Source organism: Mirounga leonina, unplaced genomic scaffold, assembly GCF_011800145.1.
Source record: "Mirounga leonina isolate KUSES-001 unplaced genomic scaffold, KU_Mleo_1.0 Mir_151, whole genome shotgun sequence".
Lineage (NCBI taxonomy): Eukaryota > Metazoa > Chordata > Mammalia > Carnivora > Phocidae > Mirounga > Mirounga leonina.
This window is the reverse complement of record NW_023270377.1, coordinates 64346595-64361553: the sequence shown is the minus strand read 5'-3', so window position 1 is coordinate 64361553 and position 14959 is coordinate 64346595. Positions and strand designations below refer to the sequence as shown.

The following is a 14959-nucleotide window of genomic DNA, read 5'->3' as shown; positions in this document are numbered from 1 at the left end:
CACACTGGAAGTTTATTGCTCGATCTTTCCTCCCAAATTTCATATTAAGAAAACAATGCCATCTGATACTTGCACACCTCCCAAATAGATTCAAATCCCATCCATTATTCTTGGTCCTCATTGTTGAAAATCTAGACCAAGCTTCCATAAAGACTCCCAACTTGATTGTTAAAAAGATAAAGTGGACCATGTCACTCCTCTAACTTAAGTCCTACTGAGAATTCATTTTGCCCTTAAACTTCAAACTCTTTAATAATACACTTCAAAGCACCTTTATCTAGCCTTGGCCCACCTCCCCAACCACATCTTATTCTCTTCCTACTTATTACAGCCCAGCTATATTGCATGTCCACTTGTACGCTGTTCCCTTTCCCTGGAAGACTTCTCTCTCCTCTTCGTAATACCCTTCAGATCCCAAATTAAATGCATTTCTTTACAGAGGCACATAATTTAAGTTTCCTGAATCTGTCCTCTTAAAAAAAAAAAAAAAAAAAGGTGTTTATCACCCTATTAGAATCTGGTGGCAAATGTAATTTTCTAATTATTTTAGAAGTTGATATAAACCTAGGGAGTCTTAAAGATTTTAATTTTTACAAAGATCAGGACATGCCCCTGATTGAGAGAAACAGGGAAGCAACAAGTCGGGTTTGGGAAATATTGCCAGCCTAGGAGATGAGGGGTACAGCTTGCAAAGTGGTGTGAGTAGAGGGACAGGAAAGGCAGCAATCAGCTTATTTATATTCTATTACTGACTTTTCTTTTCCACCGGTATTATCAGTGCAAAGACTGCACACCTGAAGTGGCCTGGCCATGGGCCACAGAAGCTGACAGATCTGTTTTAAATCTAGTGTCTGTTACTTAATAGCTTTGTGATCTTAGGCAAATTACTTCACCTCAGTTTCATTATTTTAAAATAAAGGCAAGAGTTATCTTGGAAGGACATGAGGATTAAAGAGGAACTGTAAATATCCTGATAGTAGTGCTTTGAGGACAGAGTTAGAATTTTTGCCTGCCTGGCATGGCTTCTTCAGCAGGCTCCATCTCTTCAGTTTGGAGAACACCTCCGCTCCACACCGTCTGCCCGTGTGGCTCGGGTGGTGCTGACCCACCCCTTGGCAACATAGGTCAACATGTGCCATTAATCTGGTCGATGAGCCCATCACAAACCCCAGCCTACAGGAACTGGTTCAGAGGAGGTCATGGGAACTAATTAGAACCGATTCCGGGATTTTTGCTAGCGCTTTTGAAAAAAAAAAGTGAGCTTTTTCTTGGGGTTCTTAGGCTGTAGGATGTTTGCTTGCTGCTACCTGTGGTGACTTCCGCCATCTTGTGGCAAGAGTCAGCCTGTGAATGCAGCCGGCATAAGAGAAAGAGCCCCAAATGGAAAAGGACTGTGTTCTGCTGTTGTCCTTTTAGCTGCTGGATCCTTTGATATTAAAACCAGATTTGCCCCACACATACATTTATTTATTAACTAATTAGCTTGTTCGTTTTCAAAAACTAGTTTCTGTTTGATTTTTGTCACTCTCAACTGAAGGGTTTCTTCCTAATATAGCAGGTGCTTAATAAATGCTAACCATTATTTTACTGCCATCATCATCATCTGGGGATTGTCCCTGAGCCAGAGATGGGGAGGTGACAAGGAAGAAAGGGGCACAAGGAAGAAATAATGGATGAAGAGGAGAAAGATTTGGAAATCAAGTATAATGCCTTGGGTGGAAGGGAGAGCCCTGGGGACTGCTAGTTGTAGAGGAGCTAATGATATGACAAAAAAAAAAAAGTTATAAATTGGGGACTGTTCATAAGACAACTTATGGAATCATAAGCTTTTATTTACCATCTACTTTTCTGATTAAATTACTATTAAATTACTTTTCTATTAAGTTACTTTTACAAGAAAAACTCCCTAATCCCAATTAAAAACAAAACAAACAACTCCCTCTACCCAATATTACAATTTAAAATTCCTGTAGCAATAACAGACCAGGCATGAATTTGAAATCACAAATTCATATATGACTCTTCATGCAGCTCCAATGAAGAGGCAGTATGCATCTTTTTTAGAAGAGCTGAGAAAAAGGGAGAATAAGTTGTTCATAAATGGCCCATGAGACGATCAAGGAAAGAATACATTTTTAACTGGATACATATCTATATTCCATAATTAACAAACATCCATTTTCACTACAGATCTAAAATACCTCATTCTATTTCCAGGACACTGTCACAAAGGATATTTTCTTCTATGGTACTAATGAGTCATCTGTAACTTTAAGAAGAACATGAGAAGAACGAAGCTTTCTGTAATAAAGAGTAGGTGAAGAATTTGAATGTATAGCTAAATGGTACAAAATTAACCCAAGCTGTGAAAAGAAAATAAGGAAAAAAACAAGTGTGTGTTTACAAGCTAAATGTGCCTTGCCACATAGCTGAAGTAAATAAACAAACAAAAGGAACCCAACCTGGGATCATGTTTTGAAGAGCACTGGACCACAGCTAACACGATATGGGAAATTCTGTGATTGTATTCTGATAGCACTGTTGTTTTATTTTTTGGTTCTTACCGGGGACTGCTGAAGGCTTAAAACCTCCGAGGGTCTGGAAATGCTTCCATGCATCAGGAATGTTCATGAGATGATTGCTACTATCTCTCCAGTTGTACTACGACATCATTGACCATGGATTAAGCTACTTTAACAATTTTAGTGGAACTCTCGAACATTATATAACTTGCATATTTTAAACTAGGGCAAAGAAGATAAAAATATGTGGGCATATGCCATCTGAAAATACACCATCAGCCATGACATTTCCATAAGCTTACTGACACTGTCTTTTTAGAAGATCACAGAGGGCTTTAGTGTGGTTTGTGTTGTTCCTATTCCCTACATATAGATTTCTTATAGGGATACCACTGTACTTTAAAATATAACATAAGGAATAGATTCTGCAACCATTTTTATCATAGGCTTGCTTTGTTTATTCTATATATTAATAAGAAAGAAACTAGAGACTTTGTATATAGATATAAATGGCACATTAATTATCGTACTTGAGTTAAACCTTAGGGAAGGTTGTATTTGTATATTCCAACTCACTCAGGCAATAAAATCCACATCCCCACTATCGGGAATAGTGGGAAATTTCATCCCAAGATGCATTTTCTCCAGTGACATTGCTACCGTTAGATGCTTTGTCTATGCCAGGTGAACCGTGTGTGTGTCATCCACTGTTTTAATGAAGGTCACCCTGCTGATCTCAGAGACCCAAGTCAGAAAATAAAATTGGTTATCAAATATCAAAAGAAATATTCATTATTTTTTAAAAGGCTATTAATTTTCTAAGCATTCCAACTTTAATCAGAGCAAATTAATTTAGAATTTAAGGCTACTCCTCAATACTGAAATAATCCAATTATGGAAAGAAAATTTAAGACTAGAAACCAGTGTCATGGCAACTATAGAAAGTCTTAACATGAAAATGTAAAAGAAGGAGATTTTAAACACATAACTTAGCCGTGTGTCCTAAGCATGCAATGTCAATTTCTAGGGGTTTCAGTGCTGCCGAGTGTCATTTATACTGCAGTTGAATGGATTACATTTGAAGACTTGCTTGATGTTAGCCCAGTGTTAAGGCAACGGACTTGCCTTACCTTGGGGAACACTCCTTCCTGATAACAATATTTCTCTTATCAGGTTGTCCAGCTTGCACAATGTGATTTGTTCCAAAATGCCAAAATGTTTTTTGTTCCTCACACAATGTGCATTTGAAGATAAGGATAGATGATGTTAGAGGCAACTTTGAATGTGAACCTAACAAAGTTTATAAAGGGTTACTTTAGCACAAGAATCTGGCTGACTAGTCATTCCTTCAGAGCTGGTCTTTCATCCTCAGTTTGAAGACCTTTCTTTTAACTATTTGAAAGGATTTGCACAATTTTCTTTTCCACCTGCCTTCATATCCTTTCTTACATAGCATTTGTTATAAACCAATCAAGGGGTGTTTTGTTTGGGGACATTCCCTCAAGACAACACCTGTTATCAATCTGAAAACTCTTCAATTTAAAGGAAAGATTGATTGGGTAATCTGGTTTCCACATAGGAATTGCTGCCCTTGTCAACATGTATTAATCTGGGCTTTCTCAAAGTATTCATTTACGTTTTGATTTAACACTGTGATACAGCAATTCAGTTGTTTGTTTCATAGTTCAGTTAATTGATATACTGAGTTTTAATGGCTGTTACTGCTAAACATGATACTTCCCAAAGATACACGGATCCAAATGGAAAAAGTACATTATTATTTGCTCTGGATAATTTTTAAAACTGTAGTTTGTATAGGGATGTTCTTTTCTAAGTAGGAAAATGTTTCTGCAGGGAATTGATTTATTATATAGAACATGATATAGAAATTGAAACCCTTGTGGTGTCAAATTTTGTTCCATGAGAAATTAATCCTAATATTTTTGAAATCTTTATCACTTTTGATAATTTCAGGATTTTCAAGAGCAGAAAACACATAAAATCGTATAGTAAATTCAATCTCTGGGGAGAACTTTTAATTTGTTAAATTAGCTGCCTGCCTACGTCCTACATTTATTTTTAGATACCTGTTGTGGTGATTTTGGGAAAGCTCCATCTGTTATGATATAATCAATTTATTTCTTGTGGATGCATATGCATAAAACACACACAAATGTGTTTTATTTCTTAAACAGAAGGGCTTTCTGCTAATTTGGCACATGTTGATGCTATCATAGTCCAAGGTATGCAGTAGGCAATTAGCAGTAAAATATGCCCGATGAAAAACACTCACTTTCTTATTGATATAGTACGGGTCCAGATCCTCCAGCGGCTCTGACACCATCCCTGGAGGGATGTCTCCGTAAATAAAAGGAAGGTTCTTCCCAGCTTCCAAGTCACTATTTGGCTTTGGGCCATTTTCGTCATCATCTCTCTTGTCAGGTTTGGGATTCTTAGCCTTTTCTTCTGCAATGCGTCTTTCAATAGCCGCAAGAGATTCTCTGGTGAAGAAGTTGAAGCTGTCAGGACCTGGTGGTAAAAGCACTGTTTGCTCCATCTTGTCATCCTGCACATTTTAATTACCATTTACTCCGCATATGAAAGTCCTAAAAAAAAAAAAAAAAAGGATACAGATATTCTAAGGAGATTAAAGAGACGATTTTAATGTCTAAACTCTGGTCATGAAATATGAACTGGAGGAATGGATTTTTGTTTCCAACTAAATTGAAATATAATTATTAAATATACGTTTTTTTGTAGTAAGACCATTTAACACGAGATCCACTCTTTCAATTTTTAAGTGCGCAGGACTGTATTGTTAGCTACCCGCACAAAGTTGTACAGCGGCTCTCTAGTACTTACCCACCTCGCATAACTGAAACTTCATACCCATTGCATATCAACTCTCCATCCCCCCCGCCCCCCCAACCATCATTCTACTTTCTGCTTCATTGGCTTTGGCTTAACAGATACGTTTTCTATCTCGGGTTTTGTTAAGTGTCCCATGTTTATTAATTCTTGTGCTTTGCCGATACAGGAACTGTGCCATAACTTAAGAAAGTGATTCAACTATAGCCCTAATTAAAGTACATTAGGCTAAATACCATCAGGTCCCTAATGGGCTGTTCGCTCCGTGAGCCACCCAGATGAGGATGGAATGTATCCCCACAGAGGCCATGGAGAGCTTATCAACAGGATGAAGTGGAAAGGGGAGTTGTCTCTGAGAGGATATAAAATCCAACCCTTAAGTCCTGAGAAGTGGCTCCTGGCCAAGCTGATCAAAACAGTTTGCTTCCGCCAGCCTATATAACCAATCAAATAGTCACTACTGAGTGAGTCACAGACCCGAGTCTTGATCTAATCTGAGGAGACAACTGGAACTGCGTGTGACCTGCTCACGTCATTAGCCATGCCAGGGTTGGCTTTCTTGGACACACGCACACGCACTGAAAGAGACAGTTCAGTGTTGGACAAATGCCGTTTATGTGACTAGGAATGAGAAAAAGACTAAGCTGGGAAGAAATTCCTGGATCGGGCCTCAGGTGGGAGAAGACAGCAGAATTCTCCTATTTCAGGAAAAAGTGATCGGAAAGGAGCCAGGGTGCCATAAGCTCAACAAGAACGGAAGTGTTTTGCTTCCCTAAAGCGATAATGCTATTCTTGCTGATTCTATAGTCCTATAGTGCTAAACATATTAGGAGGACCTGAGGCAAAACTCTCAACTCCATATAGCAGAGTCAGATCTGATCTGATGCCAGGAGCCAAATCCCAAATGTATTGTTTCAAGGTATATTTAATATGAGCTCAAATTTCACAGATATTATGGAGCCAAAACTCAGAGCCTAAGCTGCTTGGCCGTGAGTTTTATTTGGAAGCTGTGTTAACTCATTAAGGTCAACAAGCTATGATGCAGTTAATTGCAGCTTTGGTGGATATAAACTGAAATAATAAACCTGCAGCCATAACTGTTTTGTGAGGAGTCCTAGAGGGCCCTCAAATTTCACTGAAGGACGTTCCTACTGCTGTGAGGTTTATGACCATACTTTTCAGTGGATGACCAGAAACAAGCGGGACATCCAAGTCTAAATTTATACCTTCCGTCCATTAAGTGAACTAACAAAACTTTCAGAGCTTCTTACAGTCTACCTGTAATCAGCTCAGGGCCTGGAAGAATAGAAAAATTAAATCAGTAAATTTAAATGAATGGAAAATGAATATTTTTACCTTAAAACTCTACTTCTCTCATAAGGCATCAGGAAAACACTGGCAGCTCTTTATTTGGAAATAAAAGTTTCAGGATAACAAGTGTGGTGCATTTTCTCATAAGGGAAGTATTATGCCACAGGTGTTTTCCCTTTTTTTTTTTTTTTTAAGATTTTATTTATTTATTTGACAGAGAGAGACACAGCGAGAGAAGGAACACAAGCAGGGGGAGTGGGAGAGGGAGAAGCAGGCTTCCCGTGGAGCAGGGAGCCCTATGCGGGGCTTGATCCCAGGACTCTGAGAACATGACCTGAGCCAAAGGCAGACGCTTAACGACTGAGCCACCCAGGCACCCAGGTGTTTTCCCTTTTTAACTAATTCATTGTTTGACAGAAAATATGTGTAAATGACATAAACTCAAATCATTTAAGAGAAAATACAGTGTAAACTCTTCCTGCCACCTGTTCTCCAATGCTTAATTCTGCTCCCAGAGGTAACCACTGTTATCTGTCTCTGTATATTTTTCCAGGTATGTAATAGGTAAACACTAGTCACATGAGTGTGTGCATATTCACACATTTTCTATTAAAAAACACACAGTATCTTAGTTTACAAACTCTTCTGCACCTTTCATTTTTCACTTAAAAATACATATTAGAGTTCATTCCTTATCAACTTTTATAGCTTCAGCTCTTTTTCTCGCCTACATGGTTTTCCATTGTTTGTATGTACTATAATTTATTGAATTAATTGTCCAGTTATGAGTACTCAGGTTGTTTCCAATCGTTTGCTATTTTAAATAAAGCTGGAACTAATTTATTTCATACACATATTTTCACATATCTGTGGACATTTTTAGGGTATCAGTTTCTAAAAATGGACTTGGCTGTGTAAAACGTGAATCTTTAATTTTGATATTATTGCAAAATTACTCGCTATGAAGTATCGGTTCCCCTGACAGCAATATAAGGCTGTGCCTATTTGTCTACATCTTCTCCACATAATGTGTTATTATATTTTCAATATTTCCAATCTGACTGGGACAAAAATGGGATCATATTATAGTTTTAATTGGCATTTGTTTTACTATGAGAAAAGCTGAACTTTTTTCCATATGGTTAAGAGCTGTTTTTAAGTTTTCTTTTCTCTGACTTCCTATTTAAATAACAGTCCATGTTTTTATTTTTTTTCCTTTTTAATCTATATCAACTTTTTAGATATGGCATTAACGATTTAATTTGGGGCCTTTTAAAAAGATCTATTTTTTCTGAGTTTGTGGTGTTTCTGTGCTACAGGATAAGAAATTTAAATGTTAACATGATGATCTAACTGTAACTCTTCTTTGGCTTCTAGATTTTGTGTAATGTCAAGGAAAGCATCCATCCCTGGGGGAGTGGAGGCATATATGATAGATCATGTTCTCTTCTTGCATTTTCAGCATTTTTTATGCTTTAATTTTATAAATTTAAATCTTTTGTCTATTTGGAATTTGTTTTCTAGGTGGAATAAGATAGATTCTTTTTTTTCCCTTAGTTATTCCAACCAACATTAATTACAGCATAAGCTAACTTCTTCACCAATACATAATGCTACCTTCATGGTATGCTAAAAATATAAATATATATATTCATTTGTATGAGCCCCAAAGTCAGCAACAAACTTTACAAAGTAATCCTAGATGTATTTTCATTAAAGTCAAGAAAAAAAAATCAACAGTATTATTTAACAATTTTCTGAAAGTACAAGCTAATCCAATTAGATGTGAGAAACAATTGCACTTAATAATAAAGACAGAGGAAGTAAAATTATACTTATTTGCATATTCTGTAAACGCCTGAAAAACTCCTACAAGTAGTAAGAGAATAAGTGTCTGGTTTCAAAAACATAAGAAACTCAATAGATTTTCTTTACAGGAGCAACATGCATTTAAAAACACAAAAAAGAAACTAGAAGCTTTCCCTCTAAGATTAGAAACAAGACAAGGATAGCCCTTCTCACCACTCCTTCTCAACATTGAACTGGAAGTCTTAATTACTGCAATAAGACAAGAATAGGAGGGGCGCCTGCATGGCTCAGATGGTTAAGCATCTCCCTTTGGCTCAGGTCATGATCCCAGGGTCCTGGGATCCGGCTTGGCATCAGGCTCACTGCTCAGTGGGGAGCCTGCTTCTCCCTCTCCCTCTGTGCTGTCTCTCTCTCAAATAAATAAAGAAAAAATCTTTGGGGAAATCGGAGGGGTAGACAAACCATGAGAGACGATGGACTCTGAAAAACAAACAGGGTTCTGGAGGGGAGGGGGGTGGGAGGATGGGTTAGCCTGGTGGTGGGTATTGAGGAGGGCACATTCTGCATGGAGCACTGGGTGTTATGCACAAACAATGAATCATGGAACACTTCATCTAAAACTAATGATGTAATGTATGGGGATTAACATAAGAATAAAAAAAATAAAAAATAAATCTTAAAAAAAAGAGACAAGAATAGGAAATAAAAGATATACAGATTAAGAAGGAAGAAATAAAGGTATCTTTGTTTGCTGATAACAAATTTTCTATGTAGAAAACCCAAAAGTATTAATTAAAAAATAAACAAAACTCCTGGAACTAATAAGCAAGTACAGCAAGGTTGCAGGCTACAAGATCAATATATAAAAAAATAAATTGCTTTCCTATACACCATCAATGAACGAGTGGAATTTGAAATTAAAAACACAAATCATTTACGTTAGTGCCCCCAAAATGAAATTTTTAGGCATAAATCTGAAAGATTATGGATAAGGCCGATACGAGGAAAACTACAAAACTAATAAAAGAACTCAAAGAAGAGCTAAATAATGGAGATATTCCCTGCTCATAGATAGGAAAACTCAATAATATCAGGATGTCTGTTTTTCTCAACTTGATCTCTGTTGGTCTATTGAGCTATTGATCAATGCAATCTCAATCAAAATTCTAGCAAATTATTTTGTGGATGTTGACAAACTGATTCTAAAGTTTGTATGGAGAGGCAAAAGACCCAGAACAGCCAACACAATACTGAAGGAGAAGAAAATACTTGGATGACTGACAGTACCTGACTTTAAGACTTACTATAAAGCTACAGTGACCAAGGTAGTGTGGTATTGGTGCAAGTATTGACAAACAGGTCAACAGAACAGAATGGAGAGCTCAGAAATAAACCCATATATATTTAGTCAACAGATCTTTGACAAAGGCACAAAGGCCATATTATGGAGCAAAGGTAGTCTTTTGCAACAAATGGTGCTGGAACAACTGGACACCAACATGCAAAAACATGAATCTAGACACAGACCTTATACTCTTTATAGGAATTAACTCAAAATGGATCACAGAGCTAAATGTGAAATGCAAAACTATAAAACTCCTGGAGGAGAACATAGAAGAAAATTTAGGTAACCTTTGGTTGGGGAATGACTCTGTCGATAAAAACACAAGCACGATCTGTGAAAAAATAATTGATAAACTGGATTTCATTAAAATCAAAAACTTCTGTTAAAGACAATGTCAAGAGAATGAAAAGACAAGCCACAGACTGGGAGAAAAGATTTGCAAAAGATAAAAGTGATAAAGGACTGTTATCCAAAATACACTAAGAAGCTCCCATCTGGGCCACCGTCCCACATAATGGCAGAGATGATTTTCATTTCTTTAGGGCAGGGGCAATCACTTCTGAAGCACAAGAAGACTTAGCAACATTTCAAAACTGAAGGGTTACATTGTGTTCCTGTGTCTGAAGTTCTTCCTGCAGCTACAACCAGGCTGCAACTAAGGAGTAACATATTTCCTAGGTTCTCTAGCTTCAACACCTTCCCAGGTTTGTTTAGAACCTGTTTTTTATTTTTTTATTTTTTATTTATTTATTTTTTTAAAGATTTTATTTCTTTATTCATGAGAGACAGACAGAGAGAGAGAGAGGCAGAGGGAGAAGCAGGCTCCCAAGGAGCAGAGAGCCCGATGCGGGACTCGATCCCAGGACCCTGGGATCATGACCTGAGCCGAAGGCAGACGCTTAACCATCTGAGCCACCCAGGCGCCCTAGAACCTGTTTTTTAATTGAACTGCACTAGAAATAATGTAAATACATTTTGTTTCAGTTAAAAAGAAAAAAATATATATACAAAGAACTCTTAAAACTCTATAACAAGAAAACAATCAACTTGATTCAAAAAATGATCAAAAACCTTAATGGACATTCACCAAAGAAGATATACAGATGGCACAGAAGCATATGAAAAGATGCTCCATACCATACATCATCAGGAAAATGCATATTAGAACAACAATGGGATAGATAATACTACCCACCTATTAGAATTTCTTGGCCCAAATCTAAAACACTGATAACACAAAATGCTGACAAGAAGGTGGAGTGACAGGAACTTTCATTTATTGCCATCTGGAATGCTAAATGGTACAGCCACTTTGGAAGATGGTTTGGCAACTTATAAAACAAAACTTACTCTTAGCATATAATTCAGCAATTGCCTGCCTTGGTATTTATCCAAATGAGTTGAAATCTTATGTCTACACAAAAACCTGCACACAAATGTCTATACCAGCTTTATTAATAAAAATTTCCAAAATGTGGTAGCAATCAAGATGTCCTGAAAATGCAAATGGGTTGATAAATGGTGGTATATCCTGACAACGGAATACTATTCAGCACTAAAAAGAAATGAGCTATCCAGCCACAAAATGACATGGAGGAAACTTAAGTGCATAGCACTAAGTGGAAGGGTCAATCAGAAAAAGCTACATACTGTATGATTCCAATTATATGACATTCTGGAAAAGGCAAAATTATGGAGACAGTAAAAAGATCAGTGGTTGCCAGGGGTCAGTGAGGAAAGAACAATGAATATGTGAAGCACAGAGGATTTTTAGGGCAGTGAAACTTTTCTGTATGATACTATAATGGTAGATACAAGTCACTATACATTTGCCTAAACCCACAGAATGTTCAATAGCAAGAGTGAATTGTAATCTAAACTATGTACTTGCAGTGATAATGATGTGTCAATGTAGATTCATCAATTGTAACAAAAGTACCACCTGGTATGTGATATTGACAGTGGATGTGCTTATATGGAGGCTGGGCATATATGGGGACTTTGTACTTCTTGCTCAATTTTTATGTGAACCTAAAAAGTAGTTTATTTAAAAGGGGAAAACATAATTAATGAATATTTCATAAGTACAATGTAAGAATTAAAAAAAAAATCTTTGAATAAACCTAAAACAAAGTACAAATGGAAAGACATATCCTTTTCTTGGATAGAAATACAATATAATACATGAAATTTTCCTAAATTAGTTAATAAATTAAATATATCCTTCAAAAAAATAACAAGGAAATTTTAGAACTGCACAAACTTGGAAAAATAAACAAAAAATAACCAGAAAATTCTTAAAATTAACTTTGCTTTCAAATTCCTCTTTATGGTAAGAGCTGTGTAAGAGGAAGTATTTACAAATTCCAAATGACAGATTTCTTCTTATTTATTTAAGTTTAGTGTTATTGTATTATAATCCAATAATGTACTTTGTACCATTTCTGTTCTCTGGAATTTATTGAGATTTCCTTTTTGTCCTAATAGAGATTGTTTTTTTAAATGACCCGCCAAGAACACAGAAAAGGTTTTCTTTGTTTTAAAGCTATAGAGTTCAGTATATCTCAGTTAAATTCACCTTGTTTAGATCTTCTGTATCTGTACATATTTTTGTTCTACTTGATCTACTATGAGTTGAAAGAGAAAAATTAAAGTCTGTTTTTAATGTGTTTCTATTTATTCTTGTAGTCCCTGTAATTTTTATTCTATGGATTTTAATGCTATGTTATTTGGTGTGATCTTTGGAGTGGACTGAACCCTTTACTACCATATATAGTCCTTGTCTCATTTTAATATCTTTCCTTCTGAGAGAGGACAATTTTGTCTGATATCATGTTATGACTCCTACTTTCTTCTTGTTTGCATTTATCTGGTATATCTTTGACCATCCCATTTGGTTTCATCCTTTCCATTTCACTGCTTTTGCAACTTCCTTAATATGTATATGTTTGGATTTTGTATATAGCTATATTTTAAATATATATGATCATTGTGGCCAATCACTGCCCTTCAAAAGGAATGCTATGTTGGAGACCATTGCCCATGAGGCTGTGTAGATGGAACAGAAAGTTACTAAAAGCCTTCCTATTTTCCAGAAATAGTCCATTTGAGAAAAGCCCTCCAGACAAATCTTCCTGATAACTGGCTATGAGTTCCAACTGGAGAAGTAAACTACCAGGAAGATAGAAGAAAAGCATTTTACGTTGACAAATATGATCACTTCAACTGTATTACGTATAATTATACATTAGTTCAGACACTGGAATTACATTTATATATGAGCAATTTCATGCATATTTTAATGACATCACACTGAGATTAATGAAAGGGTTTTTGCAACTCTAAGTAGACCTTATATTCAAATATCTATTTAAAAATAAACCTTATATTAATTATATGAATAAAAGATTTCAAATTATAACCCATCCCGTAAGTTTATTTATGGAATATCTACAAACTATCAGATACAATTTAATATTAATATTTTGTCAGTAACACTATAGAAAAAACTTCTAAATTATATTTGGAATTTGTACATACTTTGCTAAAAAATATAAAAATAAATCATGAGTTTTTCATTTACACTTGAAGCTTCACTCTTTAGTGCAAAAATGTGTAACTAAATACATGGTCCTAATTTTATGAAATTATACCTCATTCGATATGGAAGGGGGGAACCTCACAGAATCTGTGATTCTGGCTTACACCTTTTTCTTTATGGGAGAACCAGCATTTATATGTGTCTTTGGGTTGACAGAAGAGCCCTTGCTAACTTTCAAAAGAGGTAAGATGACACGTTCACTTTCTTAGTGAAAAGACTTCAAAGGCACAGGTGCATTTTCAAGAGGAATAGGGATATGCATTTAGACAAAATAAAAAAAGAAAACTAAAAAAAAAAAGAAGTAATCATAATTAGGAACACAAAATAACAGGAAGTGTATGTTAACAGACAGCAAATCTGAAAGAATAAAAAAAAAAGTTGGGAATAAGTAGCATAATGGATAATAGAAAAATTGAAGGGGCTCCTGGGTGGCTCAGATGGTTAAGCACCTGCCTTTGGCTCAGGTCATGATCCCAGGGTCCTGGGATTGATTGCTCCCTGCTCAGCGGGGAACCTGCTTCTCCATCTCCTTCTGCCCCCCTCTCCCTTGCCCCCACTTGTGCTCTCTTTCTCGCTCTCTCTCAAATAAATAAAATCTTTAGAAGAAGAAAAATGGAAGAAGAATGATTCTTTAGGAGGACAAGCAAAACAAAAGTAGCAATGAGATAAGAAGTCCTAAAGAAGATAAGAAAAAAAAAATCCAAAAGAAAATAAATGGAAGCCAGAGGCTGTTAAAAAAGTTGTAAAAAAAAAATAGGATTTGTGACTGGAAAGAAATAAAGTAATAGCCCAATATTAATTAATTTGTGTGAAAGACGAATAAAAGGGAAAAATTTATCAGAATGTAGAAATGATAAATAAAAGAAATGCATTCTGATGATATGAAACAGATATAAAAAAGAGAAACTAAATCAGTACCATTAGAATTACATTTTAGTAATACTACACATTCTTGGGGAAGCTTTGTAAGATCAGAAAGTTAATAATGAAAATATTCTGTAGCACTTCTAAGACTTTCCAAATTCCTTACATATATTATTATAATAAACATTTTAGTACTGGATGAAGTTTTTGCTTCTGGACATTTTGTAGCTCTCTTTTCTGTAGAAGATTCTGTATGTATTACATACTGGACTGGAGCAAATGTGTATTGCAGCCAAAAGATTTTTATACTAAGGTGGCCTGGACTGGTGAACAATATGGTTTTGATCACCTTTGTAAAAGAGCTTCATTTAAAGTAATCTTACTTAATTCATAAGGTCTCATAGTTAGACTTCTTTGGGCATCCGAATTTTTCCACCCAAATGGAAATGTCTACAATAGCTCAGAATGAAGCATTTCATTTTCATCGTGGCATCTCACACAAAAAGCCTTAAACATGAAGGCAATCTTATAAATGCTTTGTATGTGAAGAAGTTTGGCCTCTTATAAGTTAATAACTATGTAACTTCTTTTTGGAAAGCACTTCTATCCATGACAACTTGGGCCTGGGTGTGCAGTTCT

General features: G+C 35.9%; 1 protein-coding gene across 5 annotated transcripts in view; it reads right to left on the bottom strand.

Annotated features, from left to right (window-relative positions):
* Positions 1 to 14959, bottom strand: part of LOC118012372 (sodium channel protein type 1 subunit alpha) — a 153413-nt gene that overhangs the window by 81039 nt on the left and 57415 nt on the right. For 4 of the 5 annotated variants that reach the window (XM_035007849.1, XM_035007852.1, XM_035007850.1 and 1 more), the window contains exon 1: positions 4816 to 5138. In XM_035007849.1, coding sequence (XP_034863740.1) covers positions 4816 to 5079 — 264 coding nt within the window. In that variant the 5' untranslated portion in view covers positions 5080 to 5138. Of the gene's footprint in view, positions 1 to 4815; positions 5139 to 14959 lie in introns of those variants that run through there. The other variant, XM_035007848.1, reaches the window with a different exon arrangement.